The sequence below is a fragment of the Salarias fasciatus genome, chromosome 8 (assembly GCF_902148845.1).
Source record: "Salarias fasciatus chromosome 8, fSalaFa1.1, whole genome shotgun sequence".
Lineage (NCBI taxonomy): Eukaryota > Metazoa > Chordata > Actinopteri > Blenniiformes > Blenniidae > Salarias > Salarias fasciatus.
In genome coordinates, this window is record NC_043752.1 from 9,109,460 (window position 1) to 9,137,145 (window position 27,686).

At 43.7% G+C, this 27,686-nt stretch overlaps 4 protein-coding genes and 1 long non-coding RNA gene across 5 annotated transcripts; 2 read left to right on the plus strand and 3 right to left on the minus strand.

The window, feature by feature from the left end:
- Nucleotides 1-928: 928 nt before the first annotated feature.
- On the plus strand, nt 929-7,082 carry josd1 (Josephin domain containing 1). Its single transcript, XM_030097731.1, has 5 exons — nt 929-1,070; nt 1,536-2,432; nt 3,597-3,725; nt 4,602-4,796; nt 5,778-7,082. The coding sequence occupies exons 2-5, from the start codon at nt 2,062-2,064 to the stop codon at nt 5,875-5,877; spliced, it is 795 nt and encodes a 264-aa protein (XP_029953591.1). The 5' UTR covers nt 929-1,070; nt 1,536-2,061; the 3' UTR covers nt 5,878-7,082.
- Nucleotides 7,083-9,209: 2,127 nt separating this feature from the next.
- cbx7b (chromobox homolog 7b) lies at nt 9,210-15,564 on the plus strand. The gene is made up of 6 exons (XM_030097732.1): nt 9,210-9,480; nt 10,516-10,559; nt 10,849-10,914; nt 11,367-11,430; nt 11,588-11,915; nt 12,181-15,564. Exons 1-6 carry the CDS (start codon nt 9,412-9,414, stop codon nt 12,372-12,374), a joined length of 765 nt encoding a protein of 254 aa, XP_029953592.1. The 5' UTR covers nt 9,210-9,411; the 3' UTR covers nt 12,375-15,564.
- Nucleotides 15,565-15,628: 64 nt separating this feature from the next.
- On the minus strand, nt 15,629-17,406 carry LOC115393004 (histone acetyltransferase p300-like). The gene is made up of 3 exons (XM_030097736.1): nt 17,061-17,406; nt 16,055-16,498; nt 15,629-15,851 (listed from the first exon to the last, which is right to left on the minus strand). The coding sequence occupies exons 2-3, from the start codon at nt 16,450-16,452 to the stop codon at nt 15,848-15,850; spliced, it is 402 nt and encodes a 133-aa protein (XP_029953596.1). The 5' UTR covers nt 16,453-16,498; nt 17,061-17,406; the 3' UTR covers nt 15,629-15,847.
- A 1,222-nt stretch (nt 17,407-18,628) lies between these two features.
- LOC115393007 (uncharacterized) lies at nt 18,629-21,656 on the minus strand. The gene is made up of 3 exons (XR_003931916.1): nt 21,495-21,656; nt 19,007-19,471; nt 18,629-18,846 (listed from the first exon to the last, which is right to left on the minus strand). It is a non-coding gene; the product is annotated as an uncharacterized LOC115393007 (long non-coding RNA).
- Nucleotides 21,657-22,791: 1,135 nt separating this feature from the next.
- On the minus strand, nt 22,792-26,663 carry LOC115392990 (uncharacterized). The gene is made up of 6 exons (XM_030097720.1): nt 26,474-26,663; nt 24,704-25,240; nt 23,758-23,948; nt 23,516-23,609; nt 23,204-23,367; nt 22,792-23,098 (listed from the first exon to the last, which is right to left on the minus strand). The coding sequence occupies exons 2-6, from the start codon at nt 25,192-25,194 to the stop codon at nt 22,923-22,925; spliced, it is 1,116 nt and encodes a 371-aa protein (XP_029953580.1). The 5' UTR covers nt 25,195-25,240; nt 26,474-26,663; the 3' UTR covers nt 22,792-22,922.
- Between the last annotated feature and the right edge of the window lie 1,023 nt (nt 26,664-27,686).

Below are 27,686 nucleotides of genomic sequence, written 5' to 3' on the forward strand. Positions count from 1 at the left end.
ATACGTGTTTCAAGAGGCTTGAAATTGTACTGATGTTTGTTTGACCATTTATAATAAAACTTCAGAGTTTCATTGTTCTCTGATATGGTTATTGGAGACAGTTTGTCATCAAAATGGATGTAACATCAGAAGACATTTTCAACAAGTTGGGTTTTCAATGTCTTCCAGCACTATTTTCAGATAAAAAGGCCCCAAAACGCAACAAGAATTTTTGCATTCTAAATGATGTGACAATCTAATTTGCATAGCAGCTCATTTGCATATCTAGGTCACATTAGATGATTAAGTCACTTAAAATTGATACATTGTTACTAACTGCTCATTCAGGAGCCTTCTAAATGACGTCATCATATGTAACATGAGAGACATACAGCCATAGAGGACCCTGTTCTTTCAAAAGCAGCTTTTTAATGGAAATACAGACATCTATTGACATAAGTAAATCGATCGTGTGTTGTTTCTTTCACAAATTTAGAAATGCTATCCACAGTTACAAATCAAATTTTATTGGCGTCTTGTTATCACACAACAACATTTGAATAATTTAGAAATAATGTAGCATTTCTTGTTTGTAACTTAGTGTCCATTCATTTCATTAATTTGCCCAGTAATTTGTTACTTTTAGAATATTTTAACTCAGTTACTTTTTTGAAGAAGTTAACTAGTAACTATAATTACTTTTTTTAAGTATCATGTCCAAAACTTTTATTTAAGGGCCACCTCACATTGAGAGATTAAAATTAAAAATGTGACCGAAGGGGAGAAAAAAAAGTTAATTTAGAGTTTGTGAATACTACAGGAGGACTGGGGATGCGCGTGCGGCAGAGACGCGGAGTTTTCGCAGTCTCGTGGGAGCGCGCGCGCCACCGTGCACTGACGCAGGCGATGACAGCGAGACGCCACTGCGCATGTCCGCGTTTGTACGGACGGAGAAAGAGACGAGAGTCACAACAGGAAAAAAAAAGAAAAAAGAAAAAAAGAAAAGTGGCCAAGACAAAGGACTGGACAGCGTGCGGTGTGGAGGGGGGACCGGAGGACAGACCGCGGGGGTCCGGCGGACAGACCAGCGGGTGAGTGGAAAAAACAAGTTGTGGAGGCGCTGAGGAGGCGCTGTGCTGCTGTTTGCTGGAGACTCGGGAGTCACGTAGAGGAGCCACAGGACAAACAGCTCATATCTGCTCCTAACATGGACACATTTTCTGTGTGTGTGTGTGATTTCAGTGTGTGACTGCTAACTGGTGGGCTGTGCGCTGCCCAGATTGTGTGTGTGTGTGTGTTGTGATATCTTTGCTAGCTTGCTTCCTCTCTCCAGACCAAGCTGCTGGAAATGTTTACCTTCTTCACATTTTTTTTGGGGAGGGGTGGTCCTCTGATCTCCGGGATTGGAGTTTCGAGGTTATCTTAGCTTTTCTGTCACCATCAACAACACGCTCAGGTGCGCTGCTTTACGCATCAGGCAGTATTACAGGCTTGTGTTTTAGGCAGTAAATGCTAACAGCAGGTCACGAGAATGCCGATCTGTGTTTGTATTCCAGGTGCTGATCAAGCCTCATTTTCCAGCTGGTCGCTCGGTTCCTGTGGAAGTGAAGCTCCGTGGTCAGCAGTCCTGAGATGGAGAAGCTCCAGGCCCGGTGACCAGCTTTAATGAGCTGTCAACAAAGTCTCTCAGGCCATGGAGGAAGTGGAAACAGACGGACAGTAATGGCAGTTTGACTGACAGCCGTCAGAGGAGGGATCTTCCATTTGAGTGTCCTTGTTGAAGATTTTTTTTTTTTTTGGGGGGTTAATCCCTCGTGGTGACCTTTCTTCAGGGCCGTCCTTCACAGAGAGCAGGTGTTGCTGTGCCGAACAGCCACAGATCTCGTTTACCTCGCAGCCCCCACCACACACACACACACTCACAGACACACACACACAAGCGCCTCTCTTCCAAGCGGCTGAGGGGTTGCCGTGGCAACGGTTGTCATGATGCCGATGTAGCGACCCGTGAGTGGTCGGAGTGGAGGTAGTGGTGGAGCCGGAGGAGGTCGTGGCGGTGCTGGTGGCGGCGAGCATCCAGGGATGGGGAGCGCTCCGTATCCAGCCGGCGAGTGGAAGGGGAAGGGGCGAGGCGGCCTGCAGGAGCTGGGCTGCATGCCCTGGAAGGTCAGCAAGCAGAAAGGTGGCGGCGGCGGTGGAGGAGGTGGAGGGGAAGTGTTGGTGGGAGCAGAGGACAGGAGGCACAGGGATCCCAGGGACACGCCGCAGCAGCAGGATCTGTCATCCTCCTCCTCCTCCCTCGCCCCTCCAGCTCCTCCCCAACCTTCGATGACACTTCCAGCCATCTATCACGAGAAGCAGCGGAGGGAGCTGTGCGCCCTGCACGCGCTCAATAACGTCTTCCAGGATGGGACCGCCTTCAGCCGGGACACCCTGCAGGAGATATACCAGAGGTGAGAGGACTGGTATACCCTCAGAGCAACAGCAGACCCCCAGGAATAATCATCGAAAGTGATCTGTTTTACAAACGATCATGAATGAATGTCACGTTTATTCCAAATTATTATGTACGCAGAAACCTCACATGTCCTAAGAGTTCATTGGGGAGAGTTACAACACATCCTCTCAGACATAGGGAACTGGGGATTTTGTCGTTGTGCCTTTTCTCTGTAGTTTTTTTTTTTTTTTTTTTTTGTAAAAGTTGATTTTGGTTTTGTTTTCTTTGCCAGATGTGAACTGTAAATGGTCTACTATTCCTATATCAAGTTAGAATTTTCATCAAAGTGTGAGCCAAAGTTCTAATATCTAATATCATATTTGGTCGCCTGGTTGTAGAGAGGCATTTTTTAAGTTGCTCATATGTTGTAAACAAATTTAACAAAGCTAATTAAACAACAACTTGGTGTATGCATGTAGCTCAGTTCATTTAGCTGCCAGCTCCTAATATTGGACTGTGATTTGCGAAAGAGTATCTTCCTCTGTGTGCAATGAAATCTCATTCACTCTCAGTGTATCTTCAATCTTGCACAGTATCTTTTATTGTTCTTTTCTTTAGATTAATGTTATTTGTTTGCGTTTCACTCTATCTTTAAGCTTTCCCAGTGCCTACAAGTAGTTTCAGTATGATGAAGTTAATTTCTGCTCTCACAACATACAAGCTAAAAAAAAATTAAGCACTTTTGAAATAAAGACAGAATTGTTTGATCAGACTAAACTTAATATCCTAAGATATTTTTTAATTTTCATTCTTTATAAACTAAAATTATTCAGGTAAATGTTAAAAATGCTTCACGTCTTGCCATTTATGTGTGTTGAATTAAAAATTATGGAAGTTTGAATCAAATTATGTTAGATATTAATCTTTTCGATGTGTTTGAGATGCGCTGGTCGAGGCTAATTGACTTGATTTGATTCATCCACTGAGTCAGACTTATGAATTCATTTGAGTTTCACTACTGACATCTCTATGAATTATAGAGAAAAAAGTTCCTGAGACAAGTGCAAATTCAGCCCATAGAAAAAGACGGTTATTTATGCCAAAGATGTACCGGTTTTTCAATAAAAGCTGATGAGATATAAGCGATATGTTGACAGCCTCTCTTCTCAACTTGTTGCAGGCTTTCTCCCAGCACCATGGTGACCCCTCACAAGAAGAGCATGCTGGGAAATGGGAACTACGACGTAAACGTCATCATGGCCGCCCTGCAGACGCGAGGCTTCGAGGCAGTCTGGTGGGATAAAAGAAGGTAACCGGGTTTCAGCTCTCACTGAATTTTGTGCCACTTCTCTCATCACTCATCTCATTTTGGGCTGCAGATTATCTTCAGGCTGTTGTCCTGGTTTTTTTTTTTCTATTGTGAGGGTCAGACAGAATCACTCCTCCTTGTTCCAATTCTCTATTTTATTTTATTTTTATTTTCACACAGGGAAAAGCTTTTCAGACTGCTCTTACACAGGATCATGCCTTCACTACTGTCATGTCCTCATCCACCTTCTCGATGATCTCTCGGATCCGTCAGCAGTCCCATGACCTGTTGACGAGGTCTCCGAGGCAGTTTTATCAGCATTCCCGCTTCCCGCAGTCAGTCAGTCTCACACAGCAGTCAAGAGGTTCACTTTTATCAATGAACACCGATTCCTGTTTTTCTGTTTTGAACGCCACGCTAACAAAGGCATAACCGCTCGTGATCTCAGTGACTTCAACGGCCACACAAATCTCTGGTGCCGACAGATGCCTCAAAGGAAAGATTAAAGTCTGCGAGTGGATGGTGTTGTTTGAAGATTCCAGCTGAAAGGCTCAGACACAGACGATACACGTTATCTAAAACCACTCAAACCCTCTCACTCAACAAAAGACTGCAAAAACAAGGCGGGGTGGTTGAGGTGTTTATAGGTTGAATCATATCTGTGGGGATTTTTTAGTAAATTCTGACAAGCCAAACGGAAATATCCATTCATGCCGGTGCAGTGCTGTTTCATAATCCACAGCCAGTTCTTCTGAGAAGACGAAGAAGAAGCAGCTTCCACACATGTGCAATTCAGCGAACTACATTTCTGTGTAGAAGGAGGGCCTGATGTTCTCGGTACAGCTTGACACTTCACCGCCGCCTCTCTCTCTGCAGGGACGTCGGCAGCATCGAGCTGTCCAACGTGGAGGGTTTCATCCTGAACGTACCGTCCAACCTGCGCTGGGGGCCGCTCCGCCTGCCGCTCAAACGCCAGCACTGGATCGGCGTCCGAGAGGTGGGCGGGGTCTACTACAACCTGGACTCCAAGCTGCGCAGCCCTCAGCCCATTGGCCACCCAGATGAGCTCAGGTGAGATGAAGTAACTCTCCGTTGGAAGCTGTATCGCTACGCTTGTACAAACTGAACTGTTTCAAGCTCCTTTTCACTGTTTAGATTACTGAACTTCTTCAGTTATACATCATATTGAACAACTCATTCAGACTGTTAAACCCATGCTGCTCAATATCAGTGGAAGTTTGAACATCTGTGCTGTATTTTGACTTTTTTATTTTTTCTCAAACATATTAAATTTTGAACTGCACCACAAACAGCCGCTAGAGGGCGATCCCTTTTATTAGAGCTCTTTGAGGAGTGTGTGTTGTCTGTGGTTTGAGCCTTACCTGCCACATTTTGTATTCTCCTTGGAATCTTGTAGGCCTTCATACAAACTCTGCAACTGTTGCTTGTTTTTATTTATTTATCTGCTTGTGTGTTTTGATAAAAATAATCATCAATCATCCCAAAAAGAATTTAAATCATTTTTATACATCACCTCAAACTATTGTTACACATATGGTTTGGCATGGACACTTATTTTTTTAATTCTCCATGAGTCTGAAATGTATTAAATTCAGTCTTTTCCAATATAATAATGTCCATAATGTAATAACATGCCAATAAGAAGTTATCACACGATAGAATAGCACCTAATAATGTAGTGATTCATTAATAAGGCTGCAGTTCTTGGAAGTAAAATACATTTTTGCAGGTTTTATACGGTTTTTGCATTGATTAAATGTCCTCTGCAGCACTCTTTCATTTACGGTTGTGAAAAGTCAATATCGGTTATTACAGTTACTCTTACAACAAATTTAGCTACACAAACGTGTGTTTCAAGAAAATATTTTATACTTCAACCCTCACTTATTTCTTTTTATTGTTTCTTCTTCTCAGAAATTAAAAGGGAAACGGAAATTGGGGAGTTTTGAGAACTGCTAAGAGCTTGTTTCCATGTAAAACTGGATCGCTGCATGTGTGATGACGACAGTCGTGTTTGCCTCCGACCCGCAGGAAGTTTCTCCGCCAGCAGCTGCGAGGAAAGAACTGTGAACTCCTGCTCGTGGTCTCGGAAGAGGTGGAGGCCCACCAGGCATGGAGGTCTGACGGCTGAGGGCCCGACCAGCCAGTCGCAGCTACACCCGGGGCCAAAGCGGCCATTCCCAGAATGAGCCGGAGCTGTACACAGCCACTCGCATCGGTGCACACTTGCAGAGATATATCTATATATATAAATATATTTTTTGCCCCTCTTTTTTGGGTTTTGTTTACACAGCCATTGCAGGACATCTGATGAGATGCAATGAAGGAAGCAAACACTTTTTTTCCAGGGAGAATTAAACAATCACAGAGCTCTCTCACAGCACGGTTAAGAAAAACTGATCCTCTTTCTGCTTTTCTTTTTGTGTTTTTATACATATTGATACATATTTTTCAGTGTCTTTTTTTTGTTTTTGTTTCAACTTTCCAAAGTCATGGGATGTCAGGCTCGGCGTGTTCATGTGCCTGCTCACGTGATCATCGTGTCCGGCTTCAGTCGTCATGTCCACGCTGTCACCGTCTCTGTATTTTCCGTCCTTCGATTTCACCAAAGCGTGCCCTCCCTTTCCCGCCTCGCTCCTCCCTGTTTTCACATCGCGGCTCGGCGATCTGTCACAGTTGCCAACTTTGTATCCCCGCACTAGGCAGCGACACTTGAGCGGCGACTCGGAGAGCCCGCAGACCCGAACAGTTTTATATGGCAACACAGCAATGCAACACACAGGCAGAGCACTCGCGTCTTTCCATGCCATTTGTTCTAATGAGTCATGCTGAAAAGGTTATTCTGACATGAGGAAGTCGTCTTCAAGTAAAATTTAGGTGATCATGAAACCTGCGATCTAAATTTGAAAAAGATGAAAGCTGATTTTTTTTTTTTTTTTTTTTTTACCTCTGAAATACATGAGAAATCACCTTTTATTTCATATGTTGCAATCGCATGAACCAACAAAACAAACAACAATGTTACTCTTCTGTTTGATCAGAGCCACAGTGATATCGGATAGTTTCAAATGAAAAATCCCATATGTTGCTGCAGGTTTTTGTCCAAAGGTTTCAGCGGTGCAGCAGCCCTCTGTAGCAAAGCAGCTCACCTTCTTCCAAAATATCCTGGGGTTTTTTTTTTTGTCTTCAGACTCGGCTCAGAGAGCCTGTCGCAGTCAGCGGTGGTCTCCGAAGTGTGGGAGGAGGAAAGTGGCTGGTTAGAGAATGAGATGACGGAGGAGAGGCTGAGAGCCGAAGACTTTATTGAAGAGGAATGTAGGTGAAGGAAAGTGGAAGTAAAACGTAGTGAAATGAGCCTTATGAGATATTCCACTGTTGTAGCTTTCACGTGTTGTCTGATGACGACGATATTGGCCTTAACTTGTTTACATGAAACGTATATGGTGTGTATGTGTGCTTATCACAGCTCTGAAAAATGTAGACGGGCTGTGTGCAGAAGATGAATCCCAAAACATCAGTTTGTCTCTAATTTCAGAGGTGATTTGTAAGAATTGTTTTACTTTTGTCTTGTCACCAAGAACTTCATCTGGAAAAAAATTCAACTTTGATAAGGGCAAATTCATGTTTCCAGAGGTGCGTCCTTTTTTTTTTTTTTTGGTATTTTTTTTAATGTCTTTGATTCTGACCCAGTGTGAAGGCCTCCGTTTGCCATGCTGTACCAGGTGAACTTGTGTTGAGACTTCAGTTTGTTCCTCTGCTTTTTTTTTTTTTTGTTTGTTTGTTTTTTGGCAGGACAATCCATTCAGCCATTCCAACCTGAGGAATCCTGACTGTTTTTTTTTGTTGTTGTTTTTTGTTTTTTTGCATAAAAATAAAATGCGTATAATGGCACTTTACATATGAGCTGGCTTGTGTGTTTGTATTAAAGCGACACTAAGGAACTTTTCAATCTTAAAGTTAGGGTAGACGATGTTGTCCAAAAGCATTTTTTGTCATACTGAGTGAAATGCTCCTTGCCCCCTGGGAGAAGTAAATACGTTATGTGGACGGAAAAAAATGCGGAAAAAATCTGACCACTGTAGCGGCCACAGGAGTGTAAAAATTCTGACCAATGGTATCGCGCAGACCGCTCTTAAGAAACTAATCAAATCCCTTCGCCGTTCTACCAGCCCCCTGTGCGTACATTTCAATGGCGTGCACTGGCCCTGGTTCAGAGCGCGCGCGTTGCCAAGGAGCTTTCGGCACTCGCGGCTCACGTGAAAAATAGAACGAAGTGGAGCGGGCGCGCTGCGCTCCTATGCGCGTTGTGTGCGGGCAGTCAGAAAGGTTAATAATATTGGAGGCGATCACAAACTCCGTGCGCGTGGCGCTTCCGCGTCCAGTGCGTTCGCTCCCAACGGGAGCTCCTCCAATGGGGTGGGAGCTGGGCGGAGCCTTGGAGAGATGCTACATTCGTGCTGTATGCTAGTTTTCCAAGATCGTCGACCCTTGCTTTAATAAAACATTTTAATATCTTTTGTGATGATACATCGACTTACAACTAGTTGAATGACCCCTCTGCCATGGGCTGAGGGCGTCAGTATGGCTTTCACTTGGACTAAGCAACTGTGAGGAGGGTGGTAGGAACCCTGCACACTAAAAAACTCCACATGTGCGGACTGCTTTACGGCATGCATCACATCATGATATAACATTGTTTAGCCACCATTAGGTTTATTACCTCGTCGCTATCCGTCCTCCACACAGCCACTGGAAACAAATGTAGGTGAGTTCAGTCCGACAGCACGCCACCGGGAGCAGCATTTTACGATGCCACGCGCTAGTCCTCATGGGAACTGTAGTATTCGTTCAGGCAAAACACTACCGCTTTTGTCCACTGGCGCCGCCAAAATCAACGAAAACTGAAAGTTCCTTAGTGTTGCTTTAAATACACCTTTGTTGTCATTAATATATGTAGAAACCATACTGAGGCACGTTAATACAGCTTGGATACATCTCCACACTGTTTTGTTGTTTTGCCTATGAAATTTAAGTGATTTTAACAAGACAGAGGGGAAATATGGCTCTATTTTTTTTATTTCTGTTTAAGAAGATCTGGAGGCTTTAATATCAAAATTTGATCAGTTTCTGTGAATTTCTTATCTCATGTTGAACCTGCTTCATGAGGTGGGAACTTCTTTCCCCCAGTGTCCTCCTGCTGGGCCTCGAGCCTCCGTTTGGAGACCAGTGGGTGGCATCAGGAAGTAAAAGGTGCTTTTCATTGATGAACACTTGAACGCTGCTACTTTAAGCGAGGTTACGGAAGTGACTACTATCTTTATTTATTTATTTATTTATTTTTATTTCAATCCTTACTATCGGCTAGGATGTAGAGGAGGATGATGGGGCAGGCAGCGGCGGCGCGCGTCGTAAGGGAGCGCGCGCCTCTGGTCGGCGTGCGCGCGCACGCGCGCGAAGCGGTTTGCAGATGTGTCGCAGATTTTGTAAAGTCACCGGACGCGCAGGAAGCAGCCAGCAGCACCGGGAGGCGGCTCCGCACCGATGGGCCGTTAAAGTGCCGGGACGGGTCCGGAGGGGGGGGGCGGAGGGGGGGTCACGCTAGCTCGGCTCGCGGCGGCTTCAAAGACGCCACTTTGACGGGAGGCGGCGGCGGCCGCGCGCGGAGATGGAGCTGTCAGCGATCGGAGAGCAAGTGTTCGCCGTGGAGTCGATCGTCAAGAAAAGAGTTAGAAAGGTGAGCGGTAAACACACACCGGGAGGGGGGACCGACCGGACGCTGATTAAAGCTGAAAAAGAGGCGAGCGGCTTCTAATCCGGTTATCAGCTGGTTGTAGGTTAAAAAGGGGGCGGGAGAGAGGAGGCTGTCCCTTTAATGTGGCGTGAGGACCGAGGTCTCCTCCACAGCTCCTGAGTCAGGTGTCTGGATGCTCGTCCTATTGAACACACATCAGTCCTGGGCCTGGAGCGTGTTGACATGTGATGGGAGCCGGGCTCTGATCGCCTCCAACACTTTCTCAAGAGCTGAAAATGTTTCCATATCCTGCAGGAACTCCTCCAAAGGCTGAATCAGGAGTTCTCGACCCATTGTCCAAGCTGCAATATCCTTTATGTGTGATAGATGTTCATGCAAGTTTTTTGACATCAGTAAACTCTCATATCCTTCCATTCATCATCTGTCTAGCCTCCATCGACTGTGCCATCTATAGAGGTGGAGAATATCACAGCTGTGCTGCAAGTTCTCAAAATGATGGGATTTTTTTTGGATTTGTTTAGAGCACAGGGTGCTGTTAATTATGCAGTGCATTCATCTTCCCTGTATGTGGGGAAGCGGGTGAGTAAGCTGAAGCCGGGAAGCGAGGTGACTTCACTTACTGAGAATACCTTCAAGAGCGTGGAAGTTATTACGGGCTGAAGTCACCCAGGATGACGAACGCTGAGTCGCTCGGCTTTACTGCGCCGTGTGGCGTTCAGAAGAACCCTGTCGGGGGCCAGAGTTTGTTACTGATCGGCTTCGTCTCTTCAGGTTTGAGCTTCATCCATTTATTCATGATTCCATCCAGCATCGGTACCTGTTAATCACAGGGTGAGCTCAGAGAGACGCAGAGTCTCATATCCACACCCACAGGCAATTTAGAGCCCCTGTAGAAATCCCAGCAGGCACAGGGAGAACATGCAAACGCCACACAGAAAGGTTGTGGCCCAGATTTTGAGTCCTGCGACTCAGCAGGGAAGTTTGGTGATCGTCGCTGATGTTTGTGTGTGTCCACAGGGGAACGTGGAGTATCTGCTGAAGTGGAAAGGATGGCCTCCAAAGTGAGTATGTAGACGTTTTGGGGGGTAAGGAGACATTTCTCATGCCTAATTATTGCTTAAACGTACTAAAACATACATCGATCATCAAACAATCCTCTGATCTGCTTTGCAAAAGATGGAGCCAGTGCGTGTTTCCTTTATCTGACAGTGTTTTAATATTTGAATGCCACATGAAATGAAAAATCTTATCATAAAGCTTCAAACCAACAGATTGATATAATTAGTTGGCTGAAATCAAGTCACAGATTTGAGCGACAGTGATTCGTTTGGAATTTTTCCGCCGTGGCAGGTACAGCACCTGGGAACCGGAGGAACACATCCTGGACAAGCGCTTGGTGCAGGCCTACGAAGAAAAGTACGTCTGCATGTCCCTGATGAAGTGTGGCGACGGTCCACTGAAGTGTGTTATCTTTATTGACTTGTTATTGACTGTTCTCTTGTGATGGTTGACGTTTGTCATTTCAGAGGCTTTATCTGTTTGTCTATTTTTTCCTATATAAATCAGAGACACGTGTTCACTCAGCCAAAGTTCTAAGATGAACGATTATATTTAGACCATCAAAGGTCACCAGGCTGAGGCGTCTGAGATCTGATTTTTTGTGTAATGTTTGTTTGTGTTTGAAACTCCAACCACTAATGAACTTAGATGTTTCATTCAGGCTTCTCTGTTAAAATCAATACATATTTTTAAAGAAATATGGGCTAACAAAAGTACATCAACACAAATAAACTTTGCATTCATCTCTGAGGTGTGATACTGTTGATATTATTGATGGATGTTGTTAAAAGTTTTCTCGTCTGTTCTAGAGAAGAAAGAGAGCGAGCTCTGGGTCACAGGAGAAAAGGCTCCAAAGCCAAACGACCCCTGCAGGTAATGCACTTTGAAATTCCATTTATTTAAAAATAACGATTTTATGTAAAACTATGAGAAAATTTTTCATGACGATGATTTAAAGGCCCCTGATAAATTTTTAACATCTCATACAGCGTGCCGTTTTCAGCTGGTTTTTCTCCACCTCTTGATCCAGAACACCGTCTACACGATGGACCTCCGCAGCGCTCACAGACCCCCGGAGAAGCCGGCGCCCCGCCTGCGCCTCTCTCTGACGCGCTCTCTGCCCTCGGAGGACGAAGACCCCACTTTCGGCGCCTGCCGGCGGAGCTTGCACCGGAAGAGCAAGCAGAGGTCGCAGATCAGGTGCCTTAGCTCGAGTTCTTCAAGCTCCACCCCAGATGACTGGGAGGGGGAGGAGGAGGAGGAGGAGGAGGAGGAAGACGTCATAGAGGATGATGAGGATAAAGAAGACGATGGGGTTCAGAAGGAGACGGCAAAGACAATTGAAGGCACTTTAAATGGTATGTGTGTCAGTCGGTCAGACTGTAATCACCGCCGTGACCCAGTTTCACTCCACTCTCAGTGAACCTTCTCGTAGCCACAAGCTTTTCCACTGGGCTCGCCACCAAAAGACATTAAACATGCTTCACACTGAGCTGATTAGAGAGGGAGCCACGCTGAGGGTGAACTGCAGACTGGGTGGGAAGGTTTTGGAGTGTCAGGCTCGCGGGGCAGGTGGCAGCGCGGGATCTGAACTGCTTTTCACGCTCCGTGTCCTCGAACCAGGTAACGGGAGGACCGGAGACTGGAGCGCCGCCGCCGGGCCGGAGGAGCCGGCTGCACCGGAGGGCGCCTGGAGACCCCCTGTCGGTCCGGGACAGGTGACGGTCACCGACGTCACCCTCAACTGCCTCACTGTGACTTTCAGAGAATCAAGAGTGGCCAAGGGTTTCTTCAGAGACTGTGAGCCGGAGGTCTGAGTGCAGTGGGCCGCATGGCGGCGGCGGCGGCAGCGGGAGGAGGACAGTGGAGGCACTGCCGGCCGGAGCTGGAGGCACTGAGACGATCTCAGGAGGCGAACGCTGGCTGAGGGAGTTTCTTTCCCTCCGAGCACCATCTCTCTCTCTCTCTCTCTCTCTGCGCTCGTTCAGCTCGGTGAGCCGTTTGTTTACATGCACAGAGTCACCTGAATAGAAACCCAACTCCAGGTGATGTCGGTCAGATCACAGGACTGACGAGTTTTGCCTCACGCCCCGTTTACACAACAGTGTTTCAAGTGAAAACACATCATTTTTACATTAGTTTTAATGAAGTGCTGCAAATGATGTAGTTTTCATGTTGGACAACGAGGGAGTGTTTCATTTTTTAGGAATGAAACCACACATAAAAGCATGTAAAGAAGAATACGCTTTAGACATTAACAATGGAAACAAGTATTAAGTCGTGTAAATGGAGCTATAAATGGCCTTTTGACTTAAACAGGGATGTAACGGTTTATCCTCGACGAGCCCCTTCAGAAGGTTTACCACGAAGGAAACAATCAATCGAGTGCTAAATGCAAACTCTTATTGGAACTAACAATATTTTCTCCCCAAAAGCAAAAGTAGCAGCTGTAATAGTGACAGATTTGGTGCAATAAGCTGGATCGGGATTGGGGATGATTGCAGCTGCAGTAACAGGCTGCAGTGAGCAACACTGAGGAACGGTGAGAAAGTACTGCTGTGCTCTTACTCTCATCATGTATCGCAGCAACTGTCAGGAAGCTTGTAATTTGACACCAGTCTCACCATTTTGCTTAACTGCTCACTCATGGGTGAGACTTGTGTGGCATGATGGTCAATTCAAGCTGCATGTCAGCAGTTTAGAAGCAAAACCAGCCGGCCAATCAGGAGCCGGCTGGCTCACAGGTGGGATTAAAGAGACAGTGTTGTATTTTTGAGACGGATTCCTTCCAAAGCTGCTGCAAGGCTCCATAATGTAAAAGACAAAACACGATAAACCCCTTTAAAAAGCACTGAAATGCAGATTATTTAAATGCAGGTGAAAATCTGCAGGTAGACAAGTCTTCCTCCAAGCAAACACAAGCATGATCATGATAAAAAGGGTTTATTTGATACCAAAGTGTTGAATAAATGTCTTGCAGGTTCAGTTTGCAGGAGTGAGCAGCCTCTAGTGGTGAATTCTCACACTGCAACAACAAAACTCTCTTTTTCTCTTTTCCAATCCAGTCTTGTTTCAGTGGGAGAATCGTGCCAGTAGGCTTCCTCTAAAGCAAGTGTTTGGTTTATTTTGATAAATAGATGCTGACAAATCTTTAATAGTGCATTTATTTCACTTGAATCAGTCATGTTGAAAAAAAACAAAACAGTAATAATTATGTTTGCATGTGACAGTGGCCTTTCTTCAAGGTTATTCCCAGTCACATTTCCATGAATACAGGAGAAGGAAGACGCAGTAACATGTAGCACACTCATTGTTTATAATGTATGCTTACTTTTGTAAAGTTCCAAGAGGAAAATCCTTATTTTCTACATGTATTGGGAAAAAAAATTGATTTAAATAAAACATTCAAAGTAGTTCAGAAATCACAATGTAATAAAATTCAATCCACGTTAAGTATTGACTTTTTGCTCCTCCAAACCTTATTGTGATTGTCTAAAACTCTCCTGGTGGGACAGCGAACCGTGCGGAGCAGAGAACGAGTCCTCTGTGCATGTAAACGCAGTCACACACTTATTGTACATACTCTAGACTACAGTGTGGTGTTGGTCCAATACTAACATGCAGTGCTGTCCCTGTAATCTGTAACCATGTAGACAGCTACAACTGTACAAAACGTGTCTTACCTCCTTCCTCAACTCTTCATCTCGACACCTTTAGCCCGCCGCTCCAGTGAAAAACTGTACCGGACTCAGAAACTGAGGGAGACTTGATAACAGAATGTATCATGAAATTGCACTGTGTTTGCTTTCTTTCTTTTTTTTTCTTCTTCTTTTTGCAGAAGCTCATCATCTATACCAGTGTTAAGTAGCTTTCAGTGGGATTATTTCCAGGATACGTGCTCCTGTCTCCGTCCGGCTAATGCAGCCGGTCTCCCATCAGTCTACATATCATTTAAACCGCGTTAAGGATGAACGATGGTGACTCGTGAAACGTCTCTGTGCAGGAGCCGCAGGGAATGGAAGTGCCTCGTGATGTGTTGTTTCCCCAGTTTGTTCGTTTTGTTTGTTTATGGGGGCTTGATGTCCCGCTCTGGGGTTCATGGAGTGCTGCAGGAATGACAGAAGTTAGCATCACCCCAGTTCCCTCTTCAAAACGATTCTTAAATCGGTTTTCATATTTTCTGGAAAAAGTTACACATTTCACTCAGCAAAATATTAATGGACACAGATTTCATGCCTCAGAAGTAAGAAGTCCATGCAAGGCTGCAAGAGAATCACAAAACGTTCAAGGACAGCTCAGACTGATGGTTATTTAGGATTTGGGTGAATTTGGAGCGATGTTTGGAAACGGTTCAGAGTTTTGCTCCTCTTTTTGAATGTGTTTTATTAAAGTTTAACATCAACAGGCAGATGAAGAGCAGAAGACAATATTCTGCAAAATATTACTGACTTACAATAATACTCTGAAATATCCCATGTAGTAGCAATTGCCTTTTTTAAGGCTGTAAAAAATCTAATTCTCTTATGTCTGGGTTTTCATGCACATTCCCGCTTCACTACACACACACAAACACACACACACAGACGTACCAGGAGGGCGAACTGAAAGGACAAATGGAAGAAATGTATTTTTTGTGATTATTTTTCTACATTGACCTGAATGTATATTTATTCTTATTTGAAGATATCTGTGTATTTGATGACTGAAGAGGATAGTTTTTATACTGTTTGTGATACCCACCAAGTTGTTGATGCATCTTGTTCTGTATATACAACACACACACACACACACACACACACACACACACACACACACACACACACACACACACACACACACACACACGATTGCCTGATGTGGTCCCTTGCTGCGTTGGTTTACCACTGAAGAAACAGATTTGCACTTTAATGTAACGTAACCCTGCACATTACCTGCTCTGGTCTATGAGTGTGTGTAGAATTATTTCTATGGTAGCACACAAATAAATGTTACTTGTGTTTAATGTCATTTCTCCAAGTTCTTTTTTTGGTCTCACTCAGAGAAATAACACCACTCCACCGAAGCTTTTAAAATTATCAGGGGATTTTTATTCACTCCAAGGATTACAGGTTATAACTCAAATGTTTGAAAAACAAAAAAGCAAAGAGAACTGATTTGCTTCAGTTCTTACATGCCTCAGATTTCCGACATGTATTATCTGACTCTGAGCGAGAGGGAGAGCGCCCTCCACCGGGAAGCTGAGTCAGTGTTCAGGTGGATGTCTTCGTCTGCCCATCTGCACCTGGCTTCATTACCTAGGGAACCAACAGTCGCCTCAGTTCTCAGAAGAAAAAGAAAACAGTTCATCATCTACTGCAAACCACATTCTGCCACACCTTTGTGCAGAAAGAGCAAACATTAGCAAAAGCTAAAACGGATTACTATCACAAAAATATCTTATCAGTTGAACACAGTCGGCATGCAAAGGGACAAAATCCAAACTTGAGCGCTACGTTACCCTCTGTTGAGAATCTTCATCCGTCTTTGTCTCTCAGCCTGCTGCAGCCTCTGCTGCAGCTGCTGCTGGTGAAGCTTGTGCTTGATGTTCAGACAGAACGGGACCGGACACCTGTTCTCCTCACAGTGTTTCGCATGGTAGCAACACAGGGCAATGAGCTGCTTGCAGATGGGGCAGCCTCCGTTTGTTTTCCTCTTGCATCCTTTGGTGTGCTGAACGACCCGTTTCATCTTCTGACAGGACGGCAGGGAGCAGCTGGCGTTTCGGCACTGGCACGCGTGGACCAGGGACCGGATGCAACGCTGGATGCTGAGACGGCGAGACTCTACGGCGCTCTGAGCGGTGGCGGCCGCCTGGTTGCTGTTGCCATTAGCTGACTCTTGGCCTGAATTCTCCATCTTGACCTTGTGACCTTCAGTGTGGTAGTATGTGATGCACTAAATCCTGCAAGAGATGAGAGCAAGAAAGTTTTCATGAATAATGAATCGAAATCAGCACATTGTACACTGTAATGAGGAGGGCTGAAATCTAAAAAGTACTTTTATAAATATATAATAAATATGCAATAAATCAGATTTGACTGTAAAAGGACCTCCTTCCTGGCTGGAAGGCTGGAAGAAGAGTGGAGAAAACTTACTGTAAATCCATCATTGGCACATTCTATTAGAAAATGTTTATTGGACAAGAAAGATTCACTTCTTTCAGCCTAACACAAAAAAAATCATGTATATTTCAAGAGCTGTACATTGTTTTGGTACAGCCCTTGAAAAAAGTCCAAAGTATTTCTTTCAGATCACAGAACAACTTGACTCAATAAGAGATGCTGAAAGTCACCAGTGAGTCAACACATATTATCAAATAATATTAACAATCTGATCAACAATGTAAATTTTGCATTAAATTGTGCAATTCTGAGTCCAACTACTTTTATAGTTGTTACAGGACCTTCAAAACAAGTCTCGAAGGCCGATCAGGAACTGTTGTAGTTCTAACGCTGTTGACTTACCTTTAAAGTCCGAGTAATCAATGTTCTTCAAATCCTTGAAGAGAGATAGATCTATCCACTTCAGACGAGGAGAAAAATGACCAAAATCAAAGACCGTGTGAGACTTTCGCCGAAACCGAGTTCAGCAACACTTTCAGTAGTGAGAGCAGAAAGAAAATATCTGCTGATTAAAGTGAAAGTAAAATTACCGCAGTCACGTCAGCCGTCTCTCGATTTCGCGTGGTCACGCCAGCCGCTCTAAAATTTTAAGTGCGCTACTTTTACAGACTTTATGGCAAGCGCACAGAAACAAGTGGGAAAGTCGGCAAAAATACAAAAAATATGTGTCCAAATGCAATAAAAACTCGTGCGTGTCTGATAGAGCAGGCGTAGATCTACCATTCCGTGTTGATTTTGAGCCACTAGGTCACGTGACCTGGTAGTTATTGAGCTATGATTCTCATATTTACATTATGAAATACATTAAAAATACCAACAAAAAAAAAATTCTGTGCTCTTGCCATAAAGTCTATAATAGTAGCGCACTAAAACTTTTGGAGCGGCTGGCGTGACCACGCGACATCAAGAGACGGCTGACGTCACGTGACGTGACCGCAGCCCGTAAACTGGACTGGGCGGGGCTTTTTTCCGCGATTCAAAAACTTAAAAAAAACTAAATAAACTCTATTACTAAGTGATAATTGGCAGATCAGATCACAAGTAAGAAGTTCATGCAAGGCTGCAAAAGAATCACAAAACGTTTAATGTATACACAGATGGTGCGTTCAAGGACAGCTCAGACTGATGGTTATTTCGGATTTGGGTGAATTTGGAGTGATGTTTGGAAACAGTTCTGAGTTTTGCTCCTCTTTTTTTCTGGCAATTCAGAATGTGTTTCATTAAAGTTTAACATCAACAGGCAAATGTAGAGCAGAAAAAAAAATTCTATAAAATATTACTGACTTACAATAATACTCTGAAATATCCCATGTAGAAGCAATCACCTTTTTTAGGGCTGTAAAAAATCTGTTCTCTTATTTCTGGGTTTTCATGCACATTCTTGCTACACTACACACACACAAACACACACACACAGACGTACCAGGAGGGCGAACTGAAAGGACAAATGGAAGAAATGTATTTTTTGCGGTTATTTTTCTACAGAGACCTGAATGTATATTTATTCTTATTTGAAGATATCTGTGTATTTGATGACTGAAGAGGATAGTTTTTATACTGTTTGTGATACCCACCAAGTTGTTGATGCATCTTGTTCTGTATATGCAACACACACACACACACACACACACACACACACACACACACACACACACACACACACACACACGATTGCCTTGCTGCGTTGGTTTACCACTGAAGAAACAGATTTGCACTTAAATGTAACGTAACCCTGCACATTACCTGCTCTGGTCTATGAGTGTGTGTAGAATTATTTCTATGGTAGCACTTACTCATGTTCAATATCATTTTGAGAAAACTTTTCTGTTTTGACTCTCCAAGTTCTTTTTTTTTTTGTCTCACTCAGGGAAATAACACCACTCCACCGAAGCTTTTAAAATTATCAGGGGATTTTTATTCACTCCCAGGATTACAGGTTATAATTCAAATTAGTAAAAAACAAAAATGAAAAAGCAAAGAGAACTGATTTGCTTCAGCTCTTACATGCCTCAGATTTCCGACATGTATTATCTGACTCTGAGCGAGAGCGAGCGCGCCCTCCACCGGGAAGTGGAGTCAGCGTTCAGGTGGATGTCTTCGTCTGCCCATCTGCACCTGGCTTCATTACCTAGGGAACCAACAGAACCAACCAATGAGCATACATGATAAAAACTTATAAAGCATAATAAGCATGAATGAAAAAGGAGTAAAAAAGAATCAAGTAAAAAGAAACAAATGAAAAAAAACTTTGCAAAGGGGACAAAATCCAAACTTGAGCGCTACGTTACCCTCTCTTGACAATCTCTTTCTGTCTTTGTCTCCCACCCTGCTGCATCTGCAGCCAGAGCTGCTGCTCCTGCCACTGCAGCTCCTGTTGGTGAAGCTTCCACTTGATCTCCGGACAGAACAAGAACGGACACTTGTTATCCTGACAGTGTTTTGCATGGTCGCAACAAAGGGAAATGACTTTCTTGCAGACGTGGCAGTTTTGGTTCCATTTCCTCTTGCATCCTTCCGCGTGCTGAAGGACCTGTTTGATCCTCGGACAGAACGGCACAGGGCAGTCGGCATTTCTGCACTTGGTCACATGGATCACAGCCTGGATGCAACGCCGGACGCTGAGTTGGTGAGACTCCTCGGGGCTCTGAGCGGTGGCGGCCGCCTGGTTGCTGTTGTCATTAGCTGACTCTTGGCCTGACTTCTCCATCTTGACCTTCTGACCTTCAGTGTAGTGATATGTGATGCACTGAATCCTGCAAGAGATGAGAGCAAACCACAAACACAAGGATTTAACATGAACAGCGACAATTCTCCTGCATTGTCCAAAATCTTCAGCTTTGATACTTTTAAAGCTCCAAAAATATGGAAGCATATTTGTGCCACTTAAAAAAAAATACACGGTATATCATAATGATGAGATACCGACTGAAACTTGTAGTCGTTCTAGTGAACGCTGGTTATCTACAGTTACAGTAAATTTATAAGTTTAAAGTTTTTTCTGAGTCTTATTTTAACATCTACTGTTACCAGCATGTTTGCACAGACACTCGTCACTCATTAACAAGAGAACCAGTTAATACATAACACCAGTCGGGCGGTCGCTCGCAGTCCGCTACGGAGCTCTTTGAACAACTCGCTGTTGCGTGATTTGCAGGCGTCTTGCCCCTCCAGTGTTTGTTCTCTCGGGATTTTTATTTAAAAAGTGTTTTTCAACCACCGTCGAGTTCTTCTGCTTGTTTTTGATTTTCCTGCTTCCCATTTAATGTGCACGTCATCATACATAAGAGGGAACGCATGCGCAGAACAAATAATCCCCCGTTTTATCCGCTCGGCTGTCAGGCCACGTTTATAAGAGACAGAGAGCTGATTATCGATTGGCGCAGACCACCTCGTACAATCGGCTCCTAAATACAATCCGCTCCAAGTGAAGCGGATCCACTCTGGCGTTTATATGACACATTTACAATCCGTTTATGCGGGGCCCACGTAAACGTGGCTACTGCCTCTGTTTGGAAAGGGCTCAGGCAAATCTACAAGCCGAGAGCACCCAAAGCTGCAAATGACCTGCGTCTGGCCAACAGCCTGAATGAGTTTCACTGTAGATTCGAAAGACAATGGGACAGTCCTGACCAGCCACAAGCCTCCGTCTACCTTCCCCCGATCACAGCAGGAGCAGCTCCACAGCTGCCCATATCAATGGCTCCATCCCCCTCCTCCTCCCGGTCCACCAGGACCAGAACTTCACCACACAAGAACAGTTTCTTCCCCTTTGCCAGTGCTCTCATGCACTCAGTGCCCCACTGACCAGAAGGCCGCTAAATATTGGCAAAATGTATTCCCTTTACAATATTATTATTATTTTTGTATTGCCACAATCATGGATCATATGCAGAATTAGGCCATTTTTAAAGTATGATTTGCGCGTCACTATTTCACTTGAATAAAGATGCCGGCCTGCATGCAGTACTGGTCCTCACCATTGAATCGTGGGGGCGCTGTGCCCCCTTATACGTGAGGCCAAAAGCGGCCCGCGGGCCGCAGTTGTATTGCGGTAGATCATTAACCCAGTCTGTGTTGCTCCCTGCGGCTGCTATGGCAACTTGCTGCGGCTGCGTTAGGGTTAAAACAAACAAACAAGAAAAAAAAAAAAAAAATTAAAAAAATTAAAAACACCCGGAAAACTCCCGAACCTCCCGATGGCCAGCCCGCCCCTGCCTCTAAGCTTTTTTTATTTATATTTTATACCTGTGCCTTTTTAAATCTGTCCCTTTCTTTATGTTTGCACCGCCACCTAAACAAATTCCTCCTACTTGGAAATAAACCCGTTTCTGATTCTGATTCTGATTCTGAAAACAAACAATGGACTTCACACTGGCTGGAAGGCTGGAAGAAGAGTGGAGAAAACTTTCTGTAAATTAATAACTGGCACATTCTCTCTCTTAGAAAATGATTATTGGACAAGGAACACTCACTTCTTTCAACCTAACACAAAAAAAAAATCAGGTACATTTCAAGAGCTGTACATTGTTTTGGTACAGCGCTTGAAAAAAGTCCAAAGTATTTCAGGTCACAACTTCACTCAACAAAGAGATGCTGAAAATCACCAGGGAGTCAACACATATCATCAAATAATACTAACAATCTGATCAACAATGTAAATTTTGCATTAAATCGTTCAATTCTTAGTACAACTACTTTCATAGTTGTTACAGGACCTTCAAAACAAGTTATGAAGGACGATCAGGAACTGTTGTAGTTCTAACTGAATTGACTTACCTTCAAAGTCTGAGCAATCAGTGTTCTTCAAATCCTTGAAGAGAGATAGATAGATCTATCCACTTCAGACAAGGAGAAAAATGACCAAAATCATAAACCGTGTGAGACTTTCGCCCTGTTCTTGTAAGAACGGAGCTCTGCAGAAACCGAGTTCAGCAAGAGAGAGGGAGAGAGAGAGAGAGAGAGAGAGAGAGGGAGGAAGAGTCGCACTGGAGAAGCGCTGGTCGCACAGGTATGCGCATGCGCCAGATCGCCACTGCTCTCTCTCTCTCTCTTTCTCTCTCTCTCTCTCTCTCTCTCTCTCTCTCTCTCTCTCTCTCTCTCTCTCTCTCAATTCAATGAATCTTTATTGGCTTGACAAACACAGATTCACATTGCCAAAGCGTTACATAAAATAAGCACTCAAGATAAACAGTTTAACACACGTCACTGAAGTGAAAACAGTGCAACTCAGTGCAAATACTATGAAATACGAATAAAAAAATGAAAAGAATGTACTTCCTGCGGCAGCTGAAGAAGTTCAGCCTGCCAGCGAAGATGATGGAGCAGTTCTACTCCTGCATCATGGAGTCCATCCTCACCTCCTCCATCACCGTCTGGCTCGCTGCAGGCAAGGCCGGAGACAAGGACAGACCGCAGAGAGTCACCCGCTCTGCAGAGAAGATCCTTGGCTGCAGTCTGCCTTCCCCCCCATGACCTGTTCACCTCCAGGACCCTGAGAGATGAGATGGTGGCCGACCCCTCCCACCCTGGTCACCATCTCTTCCAAACTCTCCCCTCCTACACGCTCAAGAACAAGGCCTCAGTGGTAGTAGTGGCGGAGGTGGTTTTCATCGTTATATTGAGAAATGTCAATTGTTTTAAAGTCATGAGGCCCGTCTCATGAAAATGTATTAACTTCTTTAATGTATGAAACTTTTTAAATGTATTTGTGTTAAACTGGGTGCAACTGGACATGGTTTTTAGCACTATCAATCAGAACCACGATAGAGTTATTAGTTTTTAAACTCACTTTTGAAGCATAATACATTCACAAGATGTTCAAACACGTTTTGGATTTGATGAGGACAAGTCCAGTCTTTAAAAGTCAAAAGTTTGGTCAGTTCAAGTCTTAACCGGGATCTCAGGTTTTGGAGTTAGAACCTTTTACAACAGATGAGGAGAGACAACAGTCTGGAAGACAATCTTCAGAGACACCGTTCCTCTGTTTGATGCGTCACAAATGATAACGGCCTTTCTGGATGCTCTGCAGTACCTTGCCAATATTAGCAGGAACATAGTTACTCGACACCTGGGATGTAAACAATAAATTTATTGCATTCTATTTCAAAAAGCATAATTTATTACCTTATGATAGATTTAACAGTCCACTGCAACATCAGGATAAACAGAGTGCATAAATATAACAGTAAAAATCATTCAATCAATTCATTTCATGAAAGCCAAGGCAGCATCCAGACCCTTTACAGAGTGGATGTTTCTTTTGAAGTTGGGACTTCTGCACTTCAGGCAGTGGTCTGAAGTTAGTAGCCACTCCCTCACACAGGCTCCACACCCCAGCAGTGAGCAGCAGCACTTGCTGAATGTGGGCTCCACCATCACGTCTGCAAGGTTTGAAACAAATAAAGTCCTGATTCAGAAAAATCACATTCAAACACTTCATTCAAAGTTACATGTTGGACGTCTCAAGAACCATATCTGCTACGTACCTAAACAGACCAGGCAGGTGAAAGCCTCCTTCACTGGCTTCACATGTGCTTCTGTGGCCTTTTTCTCGGCCATCTCAGACGGCTGACTGATGCTATCTGATGCACACTTCAGTCCATCTATGTGTTGGACCACGTCCTGCAGATCACTGTCTTCAGCCCGGCGACTGACATTTTTGAACAAAGAAGAAGCAAATGAAGAAAATAAAGGATGAACAAGAAAGAATTCAAGATTTATCTGTTAGTGCATGTAAAAGCACACAGTCTAATCCATGACCTGAATTAAATTTAGCTTCATATCAAATGTTGTATTACCTCCTTTTGGCCCGTTGGCCATTCTGGAAGTCCCGAAATTCATTTTCAGGCAAAGCAAAGATGTTACTGGAGTTCTGCTTCCAGTACTGAGAGCCTGAGGAGTCAGAGAGAATGGACTTGACTTCGGATTTGAAGGCTCAAAAGAATGAACATTTTCTCTTATTATATGAACAAGTGAAGGATTGAACAATCCTGATGTGAGAAATGCACCAAAGTGTCAAGACCCAGGACGAACAACTTACTTCTTGTGTCCTCAGAATCCAGGATTTCACGACCCTGACAGTCAGTCAGAATAAAACCCTCCTCGCTCCCCAAAGCCTCCCTCACTTTTGTGGCGATGCTCTCAACAGTCGCCTCTGCTTCCGAGAAGCGGATCACTACCATTTTGGAGACTGCCAGTTTCCCATGAACAACCTCGGCAACATGGATCAACCTGGTGAACAAAACAGACACGGTATTTATTCCTGAGGGAAGATGAAATCATCCAGTATTCCACAATCAAATCCAGAACACAACAACTCCAGAAAATAAACAATAGTATTATGTGTGTAGAAGCATCACCTATATTATATTATTCAACAAGGATAAATATATTGTCTCTTCCATATTGTATTTTGTTTTTATTCCCACATTCATGAATGCACAAAGACATCACAGCAATATATTAAAATGTATTTCCCATTGTAACATACTTTAAATTATCCCGTGCAAATTCAGGCTAACTTTAGGTTTCTTCAGTAGTACCAGATGTTAGTGCAGTATAAATTTAGCACAGTGAAATATTGTCACAGTTCAATCAAATGATGCTGATTGTTGACTGTAGCTGAAGCCATGACTGGAGAACATAAGAATCATATTGTTGCAGGAGATCCTCCTGTTAACATGACTTTTTTGGTCATTTGTTTAGAGTCTGTCCCCAACTCAGAGTTACAAGTCCATCAAAAACCACTGGTTGATGTTTTAGAGATTTAGGGTTTTCCAGTCAGGAAAGACCCTCGTGGGTAAAATGCAGGTATCTTTGAATCTTGAGAGCGATTGGTGACAATGATTGTAAAATATTTCAACCGAAGAAAAATAATTACTGTACAGCAAATGTTCATGAATGCAGTGTAACAATAAATCAAGCTTGTTCTCGTCTTCTTGGGCGAGATATGTTTATTTTTGTCACGTGACCAATGATAATATTACCCTTTTGTGTGCTCAAGGACAGCAGCTCCACTGTTGGCTCCAGGAGAGGGCAGGCCGTTGCCCCCGGGCGGTCCTCCGGTGGGCTGACCCACTCTCTGCATGCTGGCCATCCTCCTCCTCAGCATCAGAGCCTGCTGCAGCCTCTGCTGCAGCTGCTGCTGGCGAAGCTTCTGCTTGACGTTCAGACAGAACGGGACCCGACACCTGTTCTCCTCACAGTGTTTCGCATGGTAGCAACACAGGGCAATGAGCTGCTTGCAGACGGGGCAGCCTCCGTTTGTTTTCCTCTTGCACCCTTTGGTGTGCTGAACGACCCGTTTCATCTTCTGACAGGATGGTAGGGAGCAGCTGGCGTTTCGGCACTGGCACGCATGGACCAGGGACTGGATGCAACGCTGGATGCTGAGACGGCGAGGCTCTACGGCGCTCTGAGCGGTGGCGGCCGCCTGGTTGCTGTTGCCATAAGCTGACTCTTGGCCTGAATTCTCCATCTTGACCTTGTGACCTTCAGTGTAGCGATATGTGATGCACAGAATCCTGCAGGAGATGAGAGCAAGACAGTCTTCATGAATATCGAATCAGAATCAGAACATTTTACACTGTAATGTTGAGTTTTACAATCTAAAAAGTGTTTCGGTAAAGTATTTCTTTCAGATCACAGAACAACTTGACTTAATAAGAAAAAGAAGAATCAAAATCATATATGAGTCAATACATTATCAAATAACAATATAATCAATCATCTATAAACCATGTAACTTAACTGTGGGGGGATGTGACCCCCTTCCACAAAGCTGTACCCTCCAAAAGAAATCATTATAAACACAAATTTAAAAAAAAAAAAAATAATAATAATAATAATAATAAAAGCACAACACAAGTGGTGCAAATTCTAAATATGAAAAAAATGTTTATTAATTGTTGAAAGATTAGAAAATCCAGTAAGCTATTTATCAACCCACAAATACAAGGATTTAACATGAACAGCAACATTTCTCCTGCATTGTCCAAAATCTTCAGCTTTGATACTTGTAAAGCTACAAAATAATTCTGTTAGCTGTGAGCATAAAGGTGCATCACTGCCAGCCTCCACATGCTGGTACTGCTGCATACAGCTACCAATGCTAAAACTACTATTATGAGTTTAATAACATATTTAACATGCTGAGGGCTCCAAGTATGGAAACCCATTTCCGCCACATAAACACACACACACACACACACACACACACACACACACACACACACACACACACACACACGGCATGTCATAATTATGAGAAAGTAAGTCTAAATTATGAGATACCATCTGCGCATGCGCCACAGTACCGCTCCCAGCATGAAGATCGTCCTGACTTGATCTTCAGAGTACAAAACATGAGAAACTTAACTGAAACTCAGCCACTGAGGGTCTTTTTTAATGGCTGATGTGTGACGAAGGCAATCAAACAATGATTATTGACTCATTTTCACTGTTATGTAGCCACTGATCGGCTGCTACCAGAAACATCTCGTTGAGAGAATAATTTTTTTCGTCCACTTCCAGGAATTACTCCCTGAAATTGTAATATCTATTGCCCCCCCCCCCCCCCCCCCCCCCCCCCCCATCCAAAAAAAAAGTTAAATGTGATTTTCTTATCCTGAGTACACCCACTATCACTGAAGCTACAGGAATTCCTCTTTAACGAGTCACTCTTTGTTTCTTCCAAACTAGTTGGAACATGTTTTGAAGGCCTATCAGGGGCTGCTGTCGTTCTGACTCCGACTTACCTTCAAAGTGTGAGTAATCCCTGTTCTTCAAATCCTTATGAGTTCACGTCAACAGATCCACTTCAGAAGAGAAGAAAAATGACCAAAATCAAGGACTGTGTGAGGATTTTCCCTTTTAAAAAAGCAGTAACAAAAACAAAAACTAACGCAACTCTTCCTTGACAGAAGAGTTGACAGAAGTTCGTCTACACTTCCTCAGTCTGGCTGCAGTGAGTCACAGAGTGGGCGGAGCCTAAAGAGAGACGTAAAAGCAGGGGGTGGAGTCAGGGGTGAAAGAGACATTGATGAAATAATACACACGGTATTATAATAAAGCTCAATTAGATATAGTAGCGATAAAGTTTAACAGGATTATCATGATAAATGTGTCCTACTTTTGAAATATGTGGACGATTTCAGACTTTTCCATCAGTGGTTCAGGGGGCTTAGAGAACAGAGACAAGATCAAGATGTGTGGAGAATCTTCAGCTGGTAGCATGAAGAGATAGTGGATGATTAAACAAGCATGATATGATCATGAGAAGATGCAAAGATAATAACTAGCATGTCTGACGGTGAGCTGATAGACTGCTGACTGTTTGCAGGAGACCCGTTGATGAGAGGATGACTGAACTGAACAGAAACTGTGTGGTTTGTTGCTAAACTGAAAGAGAAACATTAATGGATGCCAAGAACAAAACTGTCCAACTGTGGCTTCTCTTCCAGGAATCTGTTTTTGTCCAAAATTGGAGGACAAAGAAGGGACAATTATGGCACCCCCTATTTTTAATTTCACAGAATTATTGTTGTATTCTCACCTCAGTAAAGTACAAACATGACTTCAAATTAAAACGTGTCATCCTGTATTTATTAGCAGACATGTATTGTGTATTCCATTTATGACAGGAGAAATAGAGGAAGGGTGTGTGTGGGTTTATAGCTATGAATTTGCTCCATGGTGCTGATTCATAATCTGCTCTTTCTACTGTAATAGTCCAAAACTATTTAAATATGTACACTGCATAGTTTTAAATAAATAAAGAAAAATAACCATGGCCTCAACAAACAGTTAAAACACTGAAACTCACTTGACCCTCAGCAGGTTGTGTGGTTAACTACTTCTCTAGTTATGAGAGGTGTGTGAGTCAGACACACACACTTCATTAACACAAGGTTCACAAACACTGCTGCAAAACCTCCTCACTGGACCAATAGGTATTCAACTCAGTCCTCC